The following is a 21775-nucleotide window of genomic DNA, read 5'->3' as shown; positions in this document are numbered from 1 at the left end:
GGAGTTAAATGAAATAGGGTTGCTACTAGATGAACATGAAATTACCTCATTTTCTTCTTGTGCCATAAGACAAAAATTTGCAACCTCTTCTTGTTGACTTGAATCGGAGGAGAAGCAGTCTTCTTCATTTAATGTGGCTAATGACTTCTTCTTCTTGTTATTTTTCAGCTTTTTGTATTAAGGACAATCTGCCTTGATATGTCCTAGTTTCTTACACTCAAAACATTTTAATTCATAAGGAGTGTCCTTAGAAAATTTCTTATTTTCATATGGTTTTCTCTTGGAAAATTTTCCTTTTCTCATAAACTTGTTAAAACGTTTTGTGAGTAGAGTAAGTTCTTCATCTTCATCACTTGTTTCACTTTCATCTTCTTCTTTAGCCTTGAATGCTAAGGATTTCATTTTGAGCTAATTTGATTCTTTTCTATTTAACTTAATCTCATGAGTCAATAATGAGCCTAATAAATCATCCATTGTAAGTGTAGATATGTCTCTAGCTTCTTCTATGGTAGTGACTTTAGGTTCCCAACTAGATGGTAAGCTTCCTAAGATCTTATGAACCTTTTCTTCGGTTGTTATTGTTTTTCCTAAAGCTTGCAAGTTCGCTACAATGTCATTAAACCTTGTGAACATCTCCTTAATGGATTCACTAGCATTCATTATAAAATTTTGATATTCACTAATAAGAATTGGGATTTGGATAAATTTTCTATAACTTAAAAAACTTTGGCTTGTAGGATACTATGTTTCGAAACTTGAGGGAATATGTTTCGAAATTAACCTCTTTGTTAAGTATGTTTCGAAATATAGATGTGTATGTTTCGAAATCAAACTTACTGGAAGGTATGTTTCGAAACCTACTATGGTATGTTTCGAAACCTTACTCACTAATTTGCAAATTTTGAAACTCCTTTAGATTTTCAAAAATGATTCTTTTTAAAGGCATGAACAATGATAACAACAAGTAGGAATGAGAAATCAAATACACACAAGATTTATAGTGGTTCGGCACTTGCCTACTCCACTACCTTCAAGTTTACCCACTTGAAGGATTTGCAAACCACAATTACTTTCACTAGCGATCGACGACACTAAGGGTTTTATCACGGATCACCCTAAAACCTTACACAATGAGTTTTTACGAGCTTAACTCAAACCTTACAACAAGATAAATAACACTTATCTTTTACAAGCCAACAATTTGAATGTAATTAAAATACCTTACCAAATAGTTATTACAAACCTATTGGTATGGAGTGAGGAGAGCTTGAAAGAATGAGAGTTTTGGTTTTAGCTTCCTTCTCCTTTTTAAACCATAATGCACACCAATGAATGATTGAAATGATCTTCTTTGAGAGCTTGTTAAAAGAGCTTTGTTTGCTTGTGCTTGTGGAAAAAATCTCTTGTAAATGTGTAAACTTGTGTATGCTTGTTAGAGAGGTACTTCTTGTCTTCAAAGAACTGATATATATATATATCAAGAGATAGATTTTTGGCTAATTATAACCGTTAGAAACAAGATAATAAAGTATGTTTCGAAACACATATTTTAGGTTTCGAAACAACACATTTTTACACAGATATTTCGAAACATACATACCATTTTTCGAAACACACAACCTTTACAGCTGAATATGCACCAAGAGACAAAATGAGTGAAGGACAACTTTTTTTAAAAACAAAATTATTTGGTTTTATTCTCCACTTATAACATATCTGAAATTTGAACATCAGGGTATGGGGATTATTTTAAAAATAAGCTTTTGAAATAAAGAGCACAAGCATGACAGATTTTAAGATATTCTTCTGACAGAGTTAGATGTTTCGAAACATAAAAAAGAAAGTTTCGAAATATACTTCGAAAACATATTTTAAAACATGCTAAACAAGGATTTGAAAACATTGTTGACAAAGGTTTCAAAACATACTATATAGGTTTCGAAACATAAACTTAGTTTTCAAATAGGTTTCGAAATATAGCAAATAGATTTAACAAAATGTGAAACCTTATCAATATTCATTTTGAAACATGAAAAAGAAACATAACAGGCAGATGTTTCGAAACATGGAAACATTGTTTCGAAACATGATGCATAAAAAATTGAATTTATTCAAACATATCATGGAGCATTTTGAATATGTATAGACATAATAGAACTATGTTTCGAAACATTGAAACAAAGTTTCGAAACATGATACATACAAATTGGATTTTTTAAACACTAGTCATGCATGTTTCAAAATATGAAAAATTTATTTTGAAATATGAGATTTTCATCAAATACATTTTAACATATATCAAAAAATATGATACAACAGTTATGAGATGAGAGATTGTATGTATGAGAGTGTGAATTGTATATTATTTTTGTAGGGGGGAAGAAAAATGTATTATGATATTTTTTTGTGTATGTGAGGAAATAATACATCTGAGAGATAAGACATTAAGCAGACGCAATCAAGACAATCAGATTTGACAATCAGGTTTGGTCTTTAAAATTCTTAAAAATTATTTTATCTATTAAGTTATATCCAAAATATTTTTATACTATTAGTATTTTTAAAAGGGGGAGTTCAATTTTTTTTTATCACATTAATCATCTCATAAATCATCTTTTTGTCATCATCAAAAAGGGGGAGAATGTTGAGCAAACTTGCTCATATTAATTAAGTTTTAATAATTAACAAAAATATTTTTATGATATAAATGTATTTATTTCTCATATAAAAAAATAAATTTATTTTGAATTAAAAGTAGGTACAGAGAGTAAATTTATTTTGAAATAAAGGTGGATTGTTTTTAAATATTTTTCCTTCTTTTGATCATTTATGTCTCAAAAATTTATGTTTGAATTTTTATTTATTGATAAATATTTTTATTACTTATGTAAAAAGTATATTTATTTTGAATTAAAAGAGAATTACTTTTAGACATGTTTTCTCTTTCTCATACAAAAAGTAAATTTATTTTAAATTAAAGAGAATTAGTTTTAAACATGTTTTCTCTTACTCATACAAAAAGTAAATTTATTTTGAATTAAAGGAGATTGCTTTTAGACATTTTTTTTTTGTTTTAATCATTTATATCTCAAAAGTTTATATTTGAATTTTCAAATCTTAATTTCCCATATGAAAAGTAAATTTATTTTGAATTAAAGGTGAGACATGTTTTCTTATTGTTTGAAAAAGTTTAAACTTTTTTTGAATTTCAAACTTCATATTAATCTTTTCTTTAGTGGCTAAAATTCTTATAAATACCTCCATCGAACTCATTTTTTGAGTATCCATTGCACATATTATACATCTAAAACTCTCAAAAGCTCTCAAGCTAATTTTCAAGCATTCCAAGCCTCTCAAAGATTCATTGTTCATCCACCGAAGAGCCACAAGACAAGAGGAGAAAAAGAGATCGCAAAGCCGAATCCGATCTTCTCCATTCAAACTAAGGTCACTGTTTATTTATTTATTTATTTAAATATTATTGCCTTGTATAATTTGTTCTTAATTACTTATTTGTGTTCAAGTGTGGAAAAATTATTTGTAACATTTAAATTATTATTGAGTATTGTATAGGTTTCCTGGATCTGTTAAAATCTAGGTGAATCTAGTTTCCAAGATAAGGTAAGGAGAAAACCTTAGTGTAGTGGTTGCCTAGAACCCATTGTAATCTAGATGTGTATCTAGTTTACAAAGTGAGTTAGTGTGGAAACCTTGGTAAAATTATTTTAGTGGAACCCCAAGGGTGGTTAGACCTTGGGAGAATAGATTAGGTGTGTGTGAAAACACCGAACTACTATAAATTGTGTTGTGCCTCATATTATTTATTTTTCTTATATCTTGTGACTTACATTTATTATTAATCTTAAACATAATTTATTATATTTATCAAGTATATTTTTCAATAAAATCTTTAATCAATAATATTTATTAAAATTGAGAAAAATTATAATCACTCAATTCACCCCCCTCTTGAGTGGCCATACCATAAAGGACCAACAATTGGTATCAGAAAAGCTGAAACGACCACCCCAACCGGCAAGTCCTATACTCCTATCATTGCATTTCGAAAGCGATCAATATATTATCTTAGTGTTTCCTTAGAACCTTGTCAAACATTGAGGAGCTAAGTGGGGGCCTTTTTTCTTGAGGCATGGGTGGCGAAGGTTGCAATGAACTCTACTTGCAACTACTCGTAAAAAGTAATGTATTCAGAGGACAACTCACTAAACCAAGCATGCACATACTTTGTTAATGATTGTGGGAAGACCAAACACATGGTAGCGTCACCCCACTTGTAGAGATATGCCAAAGACTCAAATCACCGCACAAGAAGAATGGGATCTTCCCTCCTGCTATACTCAGGTAGATGCAAAAGTTTACACTTGGGAGGAAGCACATGGCTGAGTACATCCTAGGAAAAGGATACGTGTAGTGGATGCGCATCATCAGAAATTGCTCTAGCGACCTTCTTTTCAAAAAGCTCTTTAATTAGTTTCTTAACCCCCCCTGGGCACAAGGTCGGAAAGGATCTGGGATGAATATTCATTTCAAGCTTGTGGGCCTCTTTAGCAAAAGCTGTGCATACCACTGTTTCTTCTCGCATAGGACCTTTCCCGACGCTCTTTCATCGTTCTTCGTATTAGGTCCTTGAGGCGGGGTTTAGTTGCTGTGACTTTGATTGGGCCAATGGCGGTTGCTAAGGAGGCCCCAAGGCACTAATGTGAACACCACCCGAAGAAGTCTAAACTTCTGGAGACGATAGGAACATGCAACTAAACCCCGCTATAGGGCTTCAAGAGACTTAATAGTCTCCCAGCCTTGGGCCACCAAGCAATCTTTGAGAGAACATAGGTTTTTCGGCCTTTGGTTGCGGGGAGACCTTGGTCTCCCAGCTTAAGATCTATGGGATACCACAAGTTTAAGATCTTTGGAAAACCACAAATTAATCTCCCAATTTAAGATTTTCAAGAGGCTTGTGCTCTCCCAGTTTAAGATCTTATGGTCTCCCAATTTAAGATTTTTGGGAGACCGCAAGTTTAAGATCTCCAGTCTCCCGGTCTTCAATTCTTTGAGCATGGCCTTTTTCTTTTATGTTTATCGACATTTGCATCAAATCGCAATAGCGTTATTGTAGTAATTCCATGATATGCATTTCTCTAGCCTTGATATAGAGCGCAGTATTGTTATAAATATATATATATATATATATATATGATTCATAAGGAATTTTACTATAAAGTTGAAAATTTTTAAAAACGTCAAAAATGATTTCTTTTTAATATATAGCATAAAGTTGAAAAATTAATTTTTTTTATATAATTATTCAATAAACAAAATTTAGAAGTGGGCATAGACTTACGCATAGGTTCAATGAATTGATGAGCGCACACAGTAAAAAATGATACCTCAGTTGTTGGTAAAGTTATTGAATAATTGAATGCAGTAGCGGACATAACACGATGGAAACCCAACAATGCAAAGATGGGACATTGCTTGCTGTGAACAAAGTAAAGCACGTACAAGTAGCAGCAACAGTAGCAGTTGCAGACGCAAGCAAAAATCAGATGTTTTTATTACTTCCTCCACTACTAAGGGTTTCCTTTTCTTTTTCCTAAAGTGTTCTTTCCCAGCACTAACCAACCATACAAAAATCCCAAAATGCGCCTTCCAATTCCAACCCACCCTCAATTAGAGAGCCTTTCTTTCTCTCCGCGTCTCCACTGCACCGCAGCGTTAAAGCCTTCATTCCACATTTTGTGAAGAATCTTACTACTAAGTTAAAAGCTAGAGCTCCACTGACACCCCCAAACCAAAAAAAAAATGTCTATAATTGCAGCTCCCAACGCTGAGTCCCATTTCTCAAATAACCTGCAACAGTGCTGCTTCTCAACTTTCCCAAAGAAACTAACCATTCTACCCCCAAAAGGTAATGAAAAATACAAAGCATATAGTGAGAGAAATGAACTAAAGGAATCAACCTCCTGCCCCGCTGCTTCCATGTTAAATCTTATCTCGATAATTTAAAGTTCATCATGACCCTGCGGTTGCTCCTTATTCATCATGTCTAGTTTCTCTTGCAGTTCCTGTCACGAGTTCATCACCAGTACCCAGTAACATTTAAAGTTCCATAGCAGCAGGAAATAATAGGTTGGAAAGTTCAGTGTGTTTATACAAGTACCTTCAGCTTTTCTTCCACACAAAGAGCTGGGGTAGATAGCAAGGCCACATATCTGCCACGCCAAACTTCGATTTAGATTCAATTGCAATGGACCCCACACACCCACCCAACCCAACTCACACATAGTTACTTACTCGCAACGGCTAGGTTCATCCACATCAGTTACCTCATTCTTCAATCCACACCTTAACTTAACCTGTATGATTAGAAAGAAAGCAATTGAAAAGATAGGAAGGATATCCTGATATTACAAAACAAAGGAGATGAGTTGTTTAAAGAGTTCAGAGATGACAGAAACAATCATACTATCAGCAGAATAGTCACTTGTCAGTATATATTAATTGACCATTTAAAAGTAGGAAGGATATCAGTCAATTACATAGTGTTTTAAAGATAAGTAGTTTTACCAATGTCATATTAAAACAATATCTGACAGTGAAATAAGATGAAAATCCATACCCTCATACTTCTATCAGGTCCATTCCAGCATTTATCCCCACTTGCAAATTGCATAACTTTGTAGGAGTCATCAAACTTGTCCCACTTTCTACATTCAGGAAAAGAAAAGAACATACTTAAGCCAGCTAATGAAATGGAAAAAGAAAAGGCAGTTCTGTCAAGGACATTTCATATGGTAGCACCACAAGAAAAAGCAGGAACAGTTTATATCCATAAATCGCTTGTTGGGTGCTTAGAATCAATATGGTATTGGCTATCACCCAAGTAATAGTCAACTAACAAGGTAAAACAGAAGAATAGCATAAAAATTAAGATATGAAGTTAACATGCAGTCTAAATTAGATCATATTGCCCTCAGGAGCTCAACCATGTTATCAATCATCACTGTTTGATGTTTACAGCAGCAAGGACAACAATATAGAAACACTTTAAGATTTCCTGGATAGCCAAGGAATTCCTCAACTTCAATCTAGACCAGTATATCCCAAGCCAAAGACATGGAAACGATTACCATCACAAGGCAAATCAGACTGGTAGCATGCAAAATACTTGGTACACCACAAAGTTTTCACGTTCATTGACAAAGAACTTCGAAGGTTATTATTTAAGGGGCAAAAAGGATGGATATAGGTGCCTACCCCAAGCAAGTTCTACTGTAGCCCTCCTCCTGTGTAGCCTGTTTGAATGGGCAAATTTTGTAAACATACCTGAAGCAATATTTTCAATCCCCAAGAATAATAAATAAATGAGAATAATGTTTGAAAGTAGAAACCAAATAGAAGAAAAGTGGAAAAGAAGATGTCTATAACTTGTTCTCCTTGATCTCAAAGCATTTATCATAGAATGAATAGAACTCCTTGTCTGGACCTGTAACAAGAAGAAGCCAAGCTAATAAACATTAAAAAAACTCAACTAAAACTACACGAACAAGAATTAGTTCAAGCAACTGTGATACACTTCAACTTACCAAAATCATGTCTTAGCTTTTTTGTCAAACTTGATATTCTTGATTGTATATTAGATAATTTGGCACTGGATTCATCATATTCTTTGCGTATACGAGCAGCCTCTACAAAAGCCGCATGGAGAAGAAAACCCATACATGCAAGCTGTCATTTTAGTTTGTAAGGATTAAAAATAAACATAATCTCAAAGTGCTACCTGACAAATCAATAGGAGTCTGGAAGAAATTAACAGCTTTTAGGATGCTTCGCACAGTTTGCTGTATCTTCTCCAACCAGGATGGGTTGCTTGGGGTCATTATGTCTGGATATGTGACAAGATGATTTAAGGTAACAAAAATGCCATACAGGTCACTGAACTTCACCATGGCTACAGAACTAAACTTAGAAGACAGCATCACATTTTGATAGAATACTGAAGTTTGAAAAGGCTAGCTTACCCGACAAGTCTAACTCATCATCGGACATGTATTTGTATGAAGAACTTGTATCATCATTATCCTCTACAGATTCATCCATATTGTCGTCGTCTTCTTGGTCATCCATATATTTTTGGTAGTCTTCATCCATTTCTGAATCATACCCTTCATATTCCTCGTGATGTGCATTCTCCAATGTCTCCTCAGAGCTTTCAAGGTTATCTTTCACAGCATCAACATCCCTACTTTGCTGCCCTGTACTTTCTCCAGTCCAACGGGAAGCAACAAGACGACCAAGCTCCTCCTTTGATAGAGATTCAGCATTCTCTGATGCAGCATTTTCCTAAACCACCAGACAAGACAAATATCCATCTCCACAATTTCAGTTAAAAGGCACTCAGTCTTGGCATCGTCAAAATGTAATGTCAAGCTACTGTATCTTTTAATAAAGTACAATAAGTTAAAATCCCAACAAAATGTCAACTTTCAGAAAGCATTTCCTGTTAAATATCAAGTCAAGAGATCGTCACTCAAGGAGAAAATATCACAAATTTCAAATCACTTAATATTTCAAAATGTACAAGTTATCATTACAGACATCCTTCTCACTTCTTAGCATGCAGTTATACGAAATAATACATTTTCAATTTAATGTACTTGGGAAACAGTTAGGGCTGTTTAGTTGTGGAAAACAACCCAAGTTTTCTGGAAAAATTACTCCATGGAAAGCAGAAAATCAGAAACCTTGTTCAAATACAAAAATTTTCCAAATAGAAAAGGAGATTTGAAAGACAATTTTTCAAAATTGAACTAAATTTTGAAAACACCTAAAATGAGTTTTCTAGGTTTTCCTTATTAATTTGGAGATTTGGGAAACGCGGCTTTCTAAATCATCTCCATCTCCTTTAAAACAGGTTACACAAAGGAAATTAAAGCATCTCTCTCTTTTTGGAGCATATGTTCCAAAATTTCTAGATTGAAAATTAGTTTTCTATATTTCTAAAATTTGAATGCATTTTTTAAAATTTTCCATAAAAATAAAAACTAGAAATTTTATAAAAAACTTGAGATCATTTTCTATAACTAACAGCCCCTTAGTTCTTGCCCTAGCTTCCATCAAATCCCTCTTAATTTCATTTGTGCAGTTTGGCTTATAATTAAATCAATCACAGGAAAATACCAACATTTCAAGCCTTAATCCCACTAGGCATGGTTGTTTACATGAATTCTAGCTCGTTGATCATTTGTATCTATGGTCATACTTCTATAAAGCCGTTATAACTCATCATACAAAAGAGTCTTCCACCAAGTTTTTCTTGAACATCCTCTGCCTATTTTTGCTGAAGATTTGTTCCAATACATCCACCTGAACAGAGAATTATTGGAAGAGAAATTCTCTGATAATATTATTCAGCAATATCAGTCAAATATATACAGCAGAACTTCCTATATTTAGTCTACTAAATCATAGGACTAATTGATATAATTGATATATACAGTTGTACTATCTGTAGTTAGACTACTTAATTATAGGACCGATTTGGAAAATCATAAAAGAACAGTTAACAATCATAAACAAGGCAACTTTCCAAAATAGGACTATCCTATTAGGATTTCTATGAAATCAGCTGGATTTTTTGCTGAAATCCAACGCTCCTTCTCAAGTTGGTGAATAGATATCTATTATTCCCGACTTGCTTATAATTGATTCGAATCTTGGTCTTGACATAGCTTTCGTAAGAACATCTGCTTCTTGAGACTTTGTAGGAACATAGGAGAGACTGATACCTCCATTTTTGATCTCTTGCTTGATGAAATTTTGGTCGATCCTTACATGTTTCATTTGGTCATATTGAAATGGATTATTTACAATACTAATGGCTGACTTATTATCACTATATAGCTTCATTGGAGCAGATACAGATATTTCGAGGTCCTTCATTAATCTCTGAAGCCAAATTACCCCACATATTCCTTGAGCAATAGCTCAATATTCTACTTCTGCACCACTACAAGCTATCACAGATTGTTTCTTGCTTCTCCATGTAACTAGATTACCTCATAACTTTGTGCAATAACTGGAGGTAAACCTGCTATCTTCAATGGAACCAGTGCAATCTGCATCTGCAAATCCCACAATTCCTCTGGCTTCACTTTTTTTTAATAATAGACCTTGCTTGATGTCCTCTTAAAATACCTAAGAATATGATATGCAGCACTAAGATGTCTTTGAGTAGGAGAATGTATAAACTGACTTACCACACTCACAACATATGCAATATCAGGACAAGTGAGGGGTAGATAGATTAGTTTCCTAATTAAACATTGATTATCTCCCTTTGTCCACTAGGGGTTCACTCCTGCCTTTTCTTTCCACTTCCAATTTTTTTTTCTAATGGAGTGTTGGTCGGTCTACTCCCAAGTTTGTCTATCTCCTTCAGAATATCTAGTGTGTGATTCTTTGAGAAATAAAGATACCCTCTTTACTTTTAGCCACCTTCATCCCTAGGAAATATCTTAGTTTCCCTAGATCTTTAACCTCAAAGTCAACCCTAAACTGCCTCTTGAGATTCTCTATTTCTTGAATATCATCTCTTGTGATGATAACGTCATCTACATGCACAATCAAGATTGTCTTCTTCCCATCTACTACATGCTTTGTAAATAATGTGTGATCACCTTGTCTTTGTTTGTAGCCAAGCCAATTCAAAGTGGTGCTAAATCTCTTGAACCATGCCCTCGGGGGGACTGTTTAATGCCATATAGGGATTTCTTCAACTTAAACACCTTTCCCTTCTTGTCCTTTGTCTCAAACCCAAGAGATATTCTCATGTAGATTTCCTATTCTAGTTCATCGTTTGGAAACGCATCCTTAACATCTAGTTGGTAGAGTTCCTAGTCCAAATTAGTAGAGCGAGTGATAGCAAGACTCGTATAGAATTTAACTTGGCAACTGGAGTAAAAGTCTCCTCATAGACCACATAAGTCTGTGTGAAGCCTTGGACTACTACTAGGGAGATCCAAACCCTTAGGAGAAGACTGCTCTTGTGAGGGGATGGCCCCTCCCTCTACAGGAACACGGGCTACAGGAGGGGCTGGGGGCTGCTGAGGTGACGTAGACGGCCCCTCGCACCACAATGGTTCTCCTGCGTGGAGTGCCCAGCCAGCCCTCCTTAACCTGTCCTCGGATAGAAGGTCCAAGAGGTTCACTGGACCTCCATGCAAGAGTTTGGCCCATTCATCTTTGAACTGCTCCCAAAGCTCTTGGACTAGCTTGCTGATCTCTGGCTTTGCCACCCTACAAATTTCTATGCAACAGTTCCGAGGCGCAAACCACGCTTCAGGCGGAGGATTCACCCCAAAGCATCTAGAGTCGAAGTAATCCACCTTAGGTGGAGAGCCTACAAAAAGGTGGTCCTCCATATGAGTCTAATGGAAGGTGTACAAATGGTGCCGATCCCTTCCCAGTCGGAAGTGAAAAAAAAAGAAAAAGAAATCAACTGAAAGGGTTACGTCTCTCTCTACGAAGAAGCTCGCTAGCTAGGCCCCAACCATTAGGATGTAGCTGGGTTAAGGCCATCCCACTTCTACAAAGGAATCCTAAGCTGAATGAATGAAGCGGGAAATTAAACCCTAGGCGAAGGCTAGCTTCATGTACCACGAATTCCCCCTCTCGCTCAGACATAACACACTTCTCATCCTGTCTGGGGACCTTCGTGCTTATGATGCCATAGTTTCGAGATAACTGGGTAACATCATCCTCAGATAAGTTTAAGCGTTTACCCATCAAAAATCGGCAGGAGCTACCATCAGGAGCATATGCGTGGAAGTAGACTTTACCACTTGCCATGGCTAAAATGGTAAAGGCTGAACGAGAAGAAAAAGAAAAAAAAAAAAAAAAAGAGGGGAAGAGACTAGATAATTTATCAAAGAAGAAACTGGGAGTTCTTCTAGGGAGGCGAGAGGGCTTACCCGAGAAGACAGAAGTTCTTTCGGGGAGGCAAGAGGCCTACCCGAGAAGACAAAAATTATTCCAGAGAGGCAAAAAGGCTCACCTGGGAAGACAAAGGCTCTTCCGGGAAGGTGAGAAAATCCTTCCGGGAAGAAGGTTGTTTCTCCCCGAAACAAAGGGTTGTCTCCCAGAAAGACAAATGTTCTTCCAAGAAGAAATAATTTCTTCTTGGAAGATAAATGCAATGGAAAGAACAAATAAATTGGATCAGAATGCAAAAACCTGGCATTCGGGTACGAAAGTATCTACTTCCAAGAACAAGGGAGAATGAGCACAAGAATTCCAGGAACAAAGCATAGTAACTCAAAGTGAAAGCGTGAAAATGACCACCGTAAAACCTGGTATTTATAGACGGGTTCTTTCCAGAAGGCAGACAATCGTGAAGAAGCCCTTCTTGATGAGACATCCTTCCTAGGCAAGATCAATTCTTCCCGGTGAGATGCTCTTCCTAGGCAAAGACAATCCTTCCTGAAGAGATGTTCTTTCTGGGCGTGGGCCCGTCTTTCCAAAAATATTTTTTCTTGAGAAAAGGGCGAGACAATGGTTTCTTCCCAGGTGTACGACAAAATAAGAAGAAGGAAATTACTCTTCTATTTCACCTAAAGGGTAAAACAGAGGGGGGGGGGGGGGGGGGCAATTGTTGTACCACTCAGAATAGAAAGGGGAATAGAAAATTTTCTTCCCGTGCAAGGTTAATTCTTCCCGGTGAGACGTTCTTCTTGGGCAAAGTTAATTCTTCCTAATGGGACGTTCTTCCCAAGCAAGGTTAACTCTTCCCGGTGAGATGTTCTTCCTAGGCAAGGTTCACTCTTCCCGATGAGATGTTCTTCCCAAAGCAAAGTCTCCTTCCCAAGCAAGCTAATTCTTCCTATAGAAAGCTCCATCCCAAGCAAGCGGTTTCTACTTGGAGAGGGCACCTTCCTGAGCAAGGCTATTCTTCCTAGGCGAGGGCACCTCCCTGAGCATGTTCATTCTTTCTGGGCAAGGGCTCCTTCCCGGGAGAGACCCTTCTTCTCGGGAGGATCGACATTTGGCCCTCCAAGTTACAGCATATACAAGACACGTGGCCCTCCGAAGTCTAGGGGATGCGACACATGTGTCCCTCTGAGATCCTCAAGAATCACGCCCTATAAATATCCACCTACAGGACACAGAAAGGAACTTCTACATTTGCTAACATCCATACACACTAACTACATCTTTACTGCATTTCATTTGTAATTGTCTATGTTCGGCACTAACTTAAGCATTGGAGGGTCCCAGGTGAGGAATCCTCCCGAACCTTCTAACTATTGGTTGTGATCACAATTATTAGGAGAGAACCAGCTCTCTTCCCCGGAACACAAAGAATCATCCTTCCCAGAAGCCAAGCATCTAGTGCAAATCATACTTGGAGAGACATCCTTCCTGAAGTCAAGTCCTTCCCAAGCAAGTCTTCTTCTCGGGCCTTCATCGTTCCCGGGGTCGTCCTCTTCTCGAGAAAGCCTTTCTCCCCGGGCTCTTCTCATTCCCGGGCAATCTTTTTTCTCTTTGGAGACACGTCCTCCCACCGGAAGCCCTCTTCCCCAAGCCAGTTTTCCTCCTGGAGCCGATTATCCTACCCTCCTGACAAGCGTCATTATCCGAAGCTGACCACAAGCATCCAGCAACCGTTCCCACGTTACGAAATCTCAATTGTTGTATTTTGGCAACAACACCCTGGGAACCTTGATCTCATCAATGCTAGCAAGTGAATACCCTAAATTGTGAAGACAATTTCGAATATATCAAGTGATTAGAAATAGGATACTAAGCACATAATCTCACCCCTTTTCAAACAGCTATTGGTATGTCCAAATCATCAATCTCCATGGGTACCTCTTCCACAATGTCATTCAATAGAATTGGTTTCAAATCCGATAATTGACCTTGATGAGAATCACTAGGCCTTCTAGAGTAACACAAGATTGGTTTTCCAAGAACCTGTTATCCCCCTTAATTGGTCACAGGGGTTTGGGTAGGGATGGTGGTTGTTTCAGTTTCGGGCTCAACTTGCCAACGAGATAAGATGTAACGAATCATTAGAGGGTTTAGATTTTATTTAGAAATTATTGAATTTCTTAATTATTTTTTTTGTTTGAAGGATTTTAGCCAATTAACTATTTAATGTGACTATTTAGATTTTTAAATGAGATAATAGCATTTAAAGAGCATTTAATTCTATTTATCCATTTAGTGTGGAAATTAAATGCAAGGACTTGAGGGTCATTTAAGGATTTGTTATTAAGATTTAATTATTAAATAGAGTTATTATTATTAAGATATTGATGATTCCATCTGTGAGAGGATTGAGATTAAAGTCTCCTAGATATAGTAGGAGAAGGAGAGGGCATTAGGGCTTCCTATAGGCATATGTATATATGTATAGCCACATTAGCCTTTTCTTCACGTCGTGTGAAGAACAAAAGAAAGAAGAGGTTGCAACAGTGTCTTGGCATAAGGAGATATTCGTTGAAAGCGTCAATTCGATCAATATCATGGCAAGTTCTTCTCCCTATAAACCTTTCTTATAGGATCATATTTAGCATTCGATCATCAGTTTCAGCAACTCTTTAATTAAGTTTCAGATTTATGTTACAGTCAGTGTATATATATATATGCACGAGCAGTGAGTATGTATATCAGATCATGCATGATTTCGTCCAGCGATTCTTATCAATATTATTGTCGAATCATTCGTAAGTTTGTTCAAATAAATTGGGATTCGATTTCCCAAGTTTCCTTTCGGAATGGTGTAGTTTATTTAAGTTTGAGTCAAGAACAGAGTCTTTGTGAGCGTTCGTCTTTGAGTTTAAAAGTTGCAGACATCCAAATAGGTTCCCTTATATCCGGATAGATTTTTTAGAGCATGTGAGTAGCATCCGGATAGGTTAGAGGCTATCCGGATGGGTCAAAAAGTTTTATGTGAGTGACATCCGGATAGCTCTTGTTTATATTCGGATGGTCCAGTGATATCCGGATGCTTCGTTTTCATATCCAGATGTGTCCAGCGGTGATTGTGACTAGTATCCGGATGCTTTGTGTCGTATCCGGATGAGTCTAAGGCTTTTTGAGAGTGATATCCAGATACCTTGTGTTGTATCCGGATGTGTCCAAATATGTTTGTGTCTCGTATCCGGATGAGACTTTGCTCATCCTGAATGTCTCTCACAACTTATCCAAAGCTCATGTGTCTTGTATCCAGATGAGACCTTACTCATCCGGATGTCTCTCACAATTCAATTCAAACTCATGTGTCTTGTATCTGAATGTGTGAAATTCATATCCCAATGGGCCTAGGGTGTATAACACTCGCACCGAAATTCCATCTTTTGTCATATTGGTTCCAATATCTTTAAAAACCCCAAAGTTAAGCGTGCTCGGGTGGGGGTAATTCTATGATGGGTGACCCTCCTGGGAAGTCTTCATGTTGCAATAAATAAATCATTAAATAATTAAATAAATGTCAAAAAATATTGCAATTCAAGGGAAAATACGAGTAAATCTTTATATTCCAATATATTATATCAAATTACATGTTTAGCATTTATTTTGACATGATCAGCATTATTTTGTGAGATTATGTACATATATCTTGGTATAAGCATTGAGCATGACTTTCTATGGAGCACTACATATCGTGTGCTAGCATGTATGTGAGCATTACATTATGCGTGCCAGGCGGCTAGTCCACGAGGATCCCACCAATTTCAGTTTCAGTTTCAATTTGTGTGTTGCTCGCCTGATGTCGACCAGGGAGCTAGGGGCATGCCCACAGTATGTGCTTACAGCTTTTATGTTTGCAGGATTCAGATCAGTCCAGTATATATTACAGTTATGTGAGCCTACGTGCCAAAGTTGCATACTTGCATTTAGTTTACAGTTTATGTGCATTACATCTTGTAAATGTCATCCAGTGATTATTATATCTCTCAGTACAAGTTCAGTAAGTATTTTATCAGTATCGATATTCTTCGATTCAGCTTCAGTTATTCTTTCTAACTTATTCCTTGCTGAGCTTTGTAGCTCATCTTGTACTCTTACCATTCTAGGTCCTAATGAGGGAGTACCAGATGTGGGGCCTAGTAGCAGTGTCCAATAGTGTGTACGTGAAGCCGTTCAAGACAAAAGATGTCTGGGAGTTGTTAGTTTTATAGTGATTGTCAATGTAGTATTAGTTTATTTTTCAGTCGAGGGATTTTCCCTTAGACGGAGTCTATGATTTTTAGTTTTGTTGACTCGGAGTTTTATTTCAATTGATTGAGATATTCATTATGGTATCAGATTTCAGTTTATCAGTTAGTTTTATTTTATTTTCCGTAGCACCTCTTCTCAAGCAGTTCTAGGAGAGGGGGTGTTACATAAGAAGTAGGAAGTGATATGGGAAGAGAGATAGCGGAATTCCAATTCTTCTCTTCACTAGATGTCTCCCCTGGAAAAGAAATATTGGAATAGAAAGGTTGATGTTAAAAGGAATGAGACATCACATGAAATAAGGAATTTCCAAGAGAAAGGACAATAACACTTGAATCCTAGTTGGGTAGGTGAATAGCAAACAAACATACATTTGAAGGCTTTAGGCTCAAGTTTGGTGTGGGTAGGATGACGATGTCATGATCCTAGGAGCAATAGAGGGGTAATATTGTAATAGGGTTACAATAGTTTGTTAAGAGATATTTTGTAATCTATTAGGAGCACATGGGTGCTGTTATGAATTCAGTTAGCAACCAGCTATGCCTATAAAGGGGATACTTGTAAGAGGATGGGATGTTATGTGAAATGAGATTGAAATTCTTTCCTTCTAATTCTCTCTATCCCTCTCGCGATTCTCTCTTATTTCTCCCTCATTTTCTCCCTCCTTTCAATTCTCTCGTTCTAATTTACCCCTAATTCCAGTCTCAATCCTAGGTAACCCTAGGAATGTGACAATTGGTATCAGAGCCAATTGTTCCTCGATTGTAAATTCGATCATTCTCAGGAAGTTGTAATTGAGTTGGTTGATTTTTCAACTGTTAATTTCTAAACAAAATAGGATAATCCTAAGTATAAAACCTTAGGTATGAACTGAGTTTAGAGAAACAATCAAACTCATAGTTTACATTGATTGTAGAACCTGTATTTATACAAGTATGATGCTACATTGTAGATTCTAATCTGCAGGGGATATAATCCAAATTTGAATAGGTTTACAAAGATAGATAGGATATGGTACAAACTTTAAAAACTAAGATAACATGTCTCCTATTATTTTTCCTAAATTTTTGGAACCTCTTCTTCCTTATCTTCTCAAGATTTTAGCACTGCTTATCTTCATCTTTATTCAAACAGAACCATATCTATCACCGTGTCTATCATTAGCTAACTGAATACTCGGATTCTCCAACACCCCTCCCCCTCAAGCTGGTGAATGGATGTCTCTCAGTCCCAATTTGCTAATGAGTGATTCAAACCTAGTCTTGACATGACCTTTATAAACACATCTGCCTCTTGACTACCTGTAGGAAGATAGGTTAGTTTTATTCCTCCTCCTTTAATTTCCCTTTGCATAAAACTTCTATCAGTCTTGACATGTTTCATCCTATCATGCTGTATGAGATTATTAACAATGCTTATAGCTGACTTAATATCATTATAAAGCTTTGTTGGTAAGGTCAAAGGCATTTATAGGTCTTCCATCAGCCTAGCTAAAAAAATTAACTCACAAATGCATTGAGCAATTGCCCTAAATTCTGCTTCTGCACTACTTCATACCACAGCTGATTGTTTCTTACTACTCCAAGTGACTAGGTTCCCCCATAGTTTGGTACAAAAACCTGATGTTGATCGATTATCCATCACAGATCCTTGCCCAATCAGCATTAGCAAGTCCTTCAGCCCCTCTAGCATCACTCTTTTGGAATAATAATCCTTTCTCTGGTGTTCCCTTTAGGTATCTCAAAATGTGATAGACTGCACCTAAATGTTGTTGAGTAGGTGAGTGCATGAATTGGCTCACGATACTCACAGCATAGGCAATATTTGGGTGAGTGCAAAAAAGATAAATCAACTTCCCAACTAACCTTTGATACCTCCCTTATCAATAGGAGGATCACTATCTGGTATTTCCAGTTCCTCTCTAGAATGTATACATTGGCTTACAACCCAGCATTCCTATATCTTTTAGAAGATCAAGAGTATTTTCTTTTAGAAATTAGAATACCTTGTTTGCTCCTAGCAACTTCCATTCCCAGAAAGTACTTCATGGTCCCAAAGTCTTTAACCTCAAATTCATCTTTTAATCTCCATTTTAGTGCTGCAATTTCCTGAATATCATCACTGGTGATAATTATATCATTTACATATACAATCAGAAGAGATCTCTTGCCATTAGTTGCATGCTTAGTAAACAGTGTATGGTCAACTACACCTTCTTTGTACCCAAACTTTACAAGTGTAAAGTTGAATTTCTTAATCCATACTCTTGGAGATTGTTTTAACCCATAAAGAGATAGATACAGTTGGCATACCTTGACAACTCTTTCTCCTTTATCAAATCCGGGTGAAATCTTCATATACACTTCTTCTTCCAATTCCCCATTTAGAAAGGCGTTTTTGATATCAAACTGAAATAATTCCCAATCCAAATTCACAACAAGAGACAGCAACACCTTATGGAATTCAATTTTGCGACAGGAGCCAAAAGACTCCTCATAGTCTATCCCATAGGTTTGAGAATATTCTTGGGCCACCAATCTTGCTTTTTACCTATCTATTCTCCCATCTGACTTGTATTTGACAATAAAAATCCATTTGCAGCCTAGAATTTTCTTGTCCTTCGGAGGTTCTACAATATCCCATGTATGGTTGCCAATAAGAGCTTTCATTTCTTCCATAATAGCTTCCTTCCACTTAAGATCATTCAAAGCCTCCTAAATATTTTTAGGGGCAGCCACTCCATCAACTGTTATGGTAAAGGCCTTGAATTGTGAAGACAATCTACAATATGTTAAGTAATTAGAGATGGGATACTTAACACAAGAACTTACCCCTTTTTGAATAGCAATAGGAATGTCCAGATCATTGTTGGCTTCAATGTGTTCCTCACTTGTTGGACCATTCTCTGGTTCTAACAATTGGTTGAGTTGAGAAGCAGGACATTTGGGTCTCCTCGAGTAAACCTTTGTGGGTTTTTCTGAATATAATCCTCCTCCAGGACTAGTCATCACTGGCTCAGCTGGTTGGATGGGTTGGTGTACTGGTAAAGGGTTCGAAAAGGTAGTGGAGTCAATGTTAGTTGATTCAAAGGTTGTTGGTTGGGAATGATCAGCTGCAGCTGTTTGGATCAAATCAGTATTTGAAGGGGATGAGACAATAGGAAGAGAAATAGGTATTGATACTGTGGGATCCCAGTGGCTTTCTTCCCTTTGTAAAGAGGTACTTGGATAATAGAATTCATCTTCAACAAATGTTACATCACAAGAAACAAAAACCTTTTGTGATAGAGAACAATAACATTTATATCATTTTTGGGTAGGGGAATAGCCAATAAAGATGCACTTGAGGGCTTTTGGTTCAAGTTTGTGTCGGTTAGGACTGGTTTGATGAATATATGCAATGCAGCCAAAACCTCTAGGGGAGAGAGAGCTTAGGATTCAGACATGAGGGAAAATGGTAATGAGATTGGGCAAGGGAATCTGATAGTTGAGGACTTTGGAAGGCAACCGATTTATCAAGTAAGAGGCCGTTAGAACAACTTCTCCCCAATACCTATTAGGAGTGGAACTGGTGAACATTAAGCTCTTCTTCCTTATTTTTCCTAAATTTTGGAAACCTTTTCTTCCTTATCTTCTCAAGATTTAAGCACCGCTTATCTTCATCTTTATTCATTAGCTAGTTGAATACTCAAATTCTCCAACAATTTCCATCGTTGTTACAACAAAGCAGAGTTCGGCGACATCTGTTAACTGCAACAGAGCCAATCAAAGAAGAATCGGGACTTGACAATTGGTCTCGGTGGCAAAGCAAGTGATTTGGAGCAGTTACGTCGATCAGATTTTGAAGACATAAAAAACCGACTGTAAAGACGAAGCGAAGCAACGTAGTTCTCGGCTTGAATTTTGAAGGCAAACTCAGAGGTGGAACTACGATGATCATTGATCATTGGTGATTGATGTTTCTAGGCAAATTCAATCAGTAGGTTGCCGAAGTGGAAGCATGGTGGGCCCATAACCCACAAGACCTAGGATCAGAGTTGATCTCAGAAGCAGAGGAGCGAAGCAAAGCCATTGGTTCTCAAAAGCTCTTCGCTTGCCAATTTCTAGAAGCTGATTATAGACTAGTGATTTTCAGAATTGTAATAAGCCAACAATTATTAGAAGCTAGTTTCAAAGTTGCAAAGCAGAGCGAGGCAATTCTGGGCATGTCGACGGCAGTTGCGACGTTGGGGTGAAGCAATTCCGAGCGATCAGATTTATCATGATTGCTATTGGACTATGGGTGATCAACAATTGGATTCAGTAGCAATAGGTCAGAATCTTGAAGGAGAATCCCAATTGTGATCTAGAGTGACAGTCCTTGATTACGAAATTGAGGTCGGGTGAGGAAGGAGCTGTCGGACGCAGATCTAGACTCGATTGTGATTGAAACAAAATCAAGACCACTAACTTCTGATCTAGGCCATGACACAACATCTAGGCCATTATCAAGAAGCGTCAGAGTTGATGTAGGCTCAGAAATGAAGACGAAGTAGGCCAAACACCCCTAGGGTTGAATTGCGAAGACGAAGTAGGAGGAATTCTTGGCCATTTAACTCGGGCGACTACTGTGAGGTGATCGATTCTCTTAGGTAACTATTGTGAAGTGATCAACCATCCAACGAATCTAGGTTGCTGGACATGAGGCGAGTTCAGACAGAATTCTAGTAACTTTGGAAGCTGAGAGTAGGCGATCCTCAGGAGACCATAACAGGGTTGATCGAGTATAGACAGTGAACTAAAACGCGGCCTAGGCAGCTGCCTAGGCAGAGTTGAGGCACTAGGCGGACACTGGCTGCTGCAACTGTGGCAAAATCGTCCCCCTTGGGCGCCGGCCCGGCTAATCAATACCGGGCAGCACCTAGGCGGCCAAGGCAGACGCCTAGCCGCGTGAACTGCCTAGCCAATTAGGGCCTAATCGGCTGCCTGGGCAGTGTGAATCGCCTGGGCCACGTGAATCGATTTAGTATAAATTTATTAGGGTTTTTGTTTCCCTTTAACAATTTCCATCGCTGATACAACAATTTATTGTTCAGCTACGATAATCCAACTCTAGCCCTTCAAATCAAAGCTGAGAAATCGTTTATCAACACCCAAATCCCTTTGCTGAAATTAATTTCAGCAGCCTAAAAATCGAATTGGAATCGTATTTCTGCTTCATTCTCAATTGCATATGCCTCTTTGCCTTCTGAACTTTATCGTTCCTGCCACTGGATCACCACCGTAAGCCACCGCTAGAGATTAATTCTGCCAGAAACGTTCCAGCCTCAATTGCCTATTTTCGCAGTCGACCCAGCCTCAATTGCCTTCCAATTTCTCGTCCTACAGTGCCTTCTTTGAGCGATTGTGATGCACCCAATAAAATCCTCTGCTCTCAACCTATTATGTGTTCAGTTTTGGTTCCAAAATCAGACGAATTAACTACCAGTCCACTCGCCACAACCTAGATTGATCGTGTAACTGATTTGCATGCACACCCTCCAAAATGAACTCGC

The 21775-nt window shown here is 37.4% G+C and overlaps 1 protein-coding gene across 2 annotated transcripts in view; it reads right to left on the bottom strand.

Moving 5' to 3' along the window:
* Positions 1 to 5452: 5452 nt before the first annotated feature.
* LOC127800262 (glucosidase 2 subunit beta) overlaps positions 5453 to 21775 on the bottom strand; it is an 80744-nt gene continuing 64421 nt past the window's right edge. For both annotated transcript variants that reach the window (XM_052334779.1, XM_052334786.1), the window contains 9 exons: positions 8040 to 8361; positions 7799 to 7903; positions 7605 to 7706; positions 7447 to 7504; positions 7276 to 7344; positions 6638 to 6725; positions 6313 to 6374; positions 6179 to 6230; positions 5453 to 6083 (listed from right to left, as the gene is read on the bottom strand). In XM_052334779.1, the coding sequence (XP_052190739.1) occupies positions 6021 to 6083; positions 6179 to 6230; positions 6313 to 6374; positions 6638 to 6725; positions 7276 to 7344; positions 7447 to 7504; positions 7605 to 7706; positions 7799 to 7903; positions 8040 to 8361 (921 nt within the window). In that variant the 3' untranslated portion in view covers positions 5453 to 6020. The remainder of the gene's footprint in view (positions 6084 to 6178; positions 6231 to 6312; positions 6375 to 6637; positions 6726 to 7275; positions 7345 to 7446; positions 7505 to 7604; positions 7707 to 7798; positions 7904 to 8039; positions 8362 to 21775) is intronic.

The sequence above is a fragment of the Diospyros lotus genome, chromosome 1 (genome assembly GCF_014633365.1).
Source record: "Diospyros lotus cultivar Yz01 chromosome 1, ASM1463336v1, whole genome shotgun sequence".
In the NCBI taxonomy this organism is placed as follows: Eukaryota; Viridiplantae; Streptophyta; class Magnoliopsida; order Ericales; family Ebenaceae; genus Diospyros; species Diospyros lotus.
Note: the sequence above shows the minus strand (reverse complement) of the source record. Positions and strands in the feature narration are given on the sequence as shown.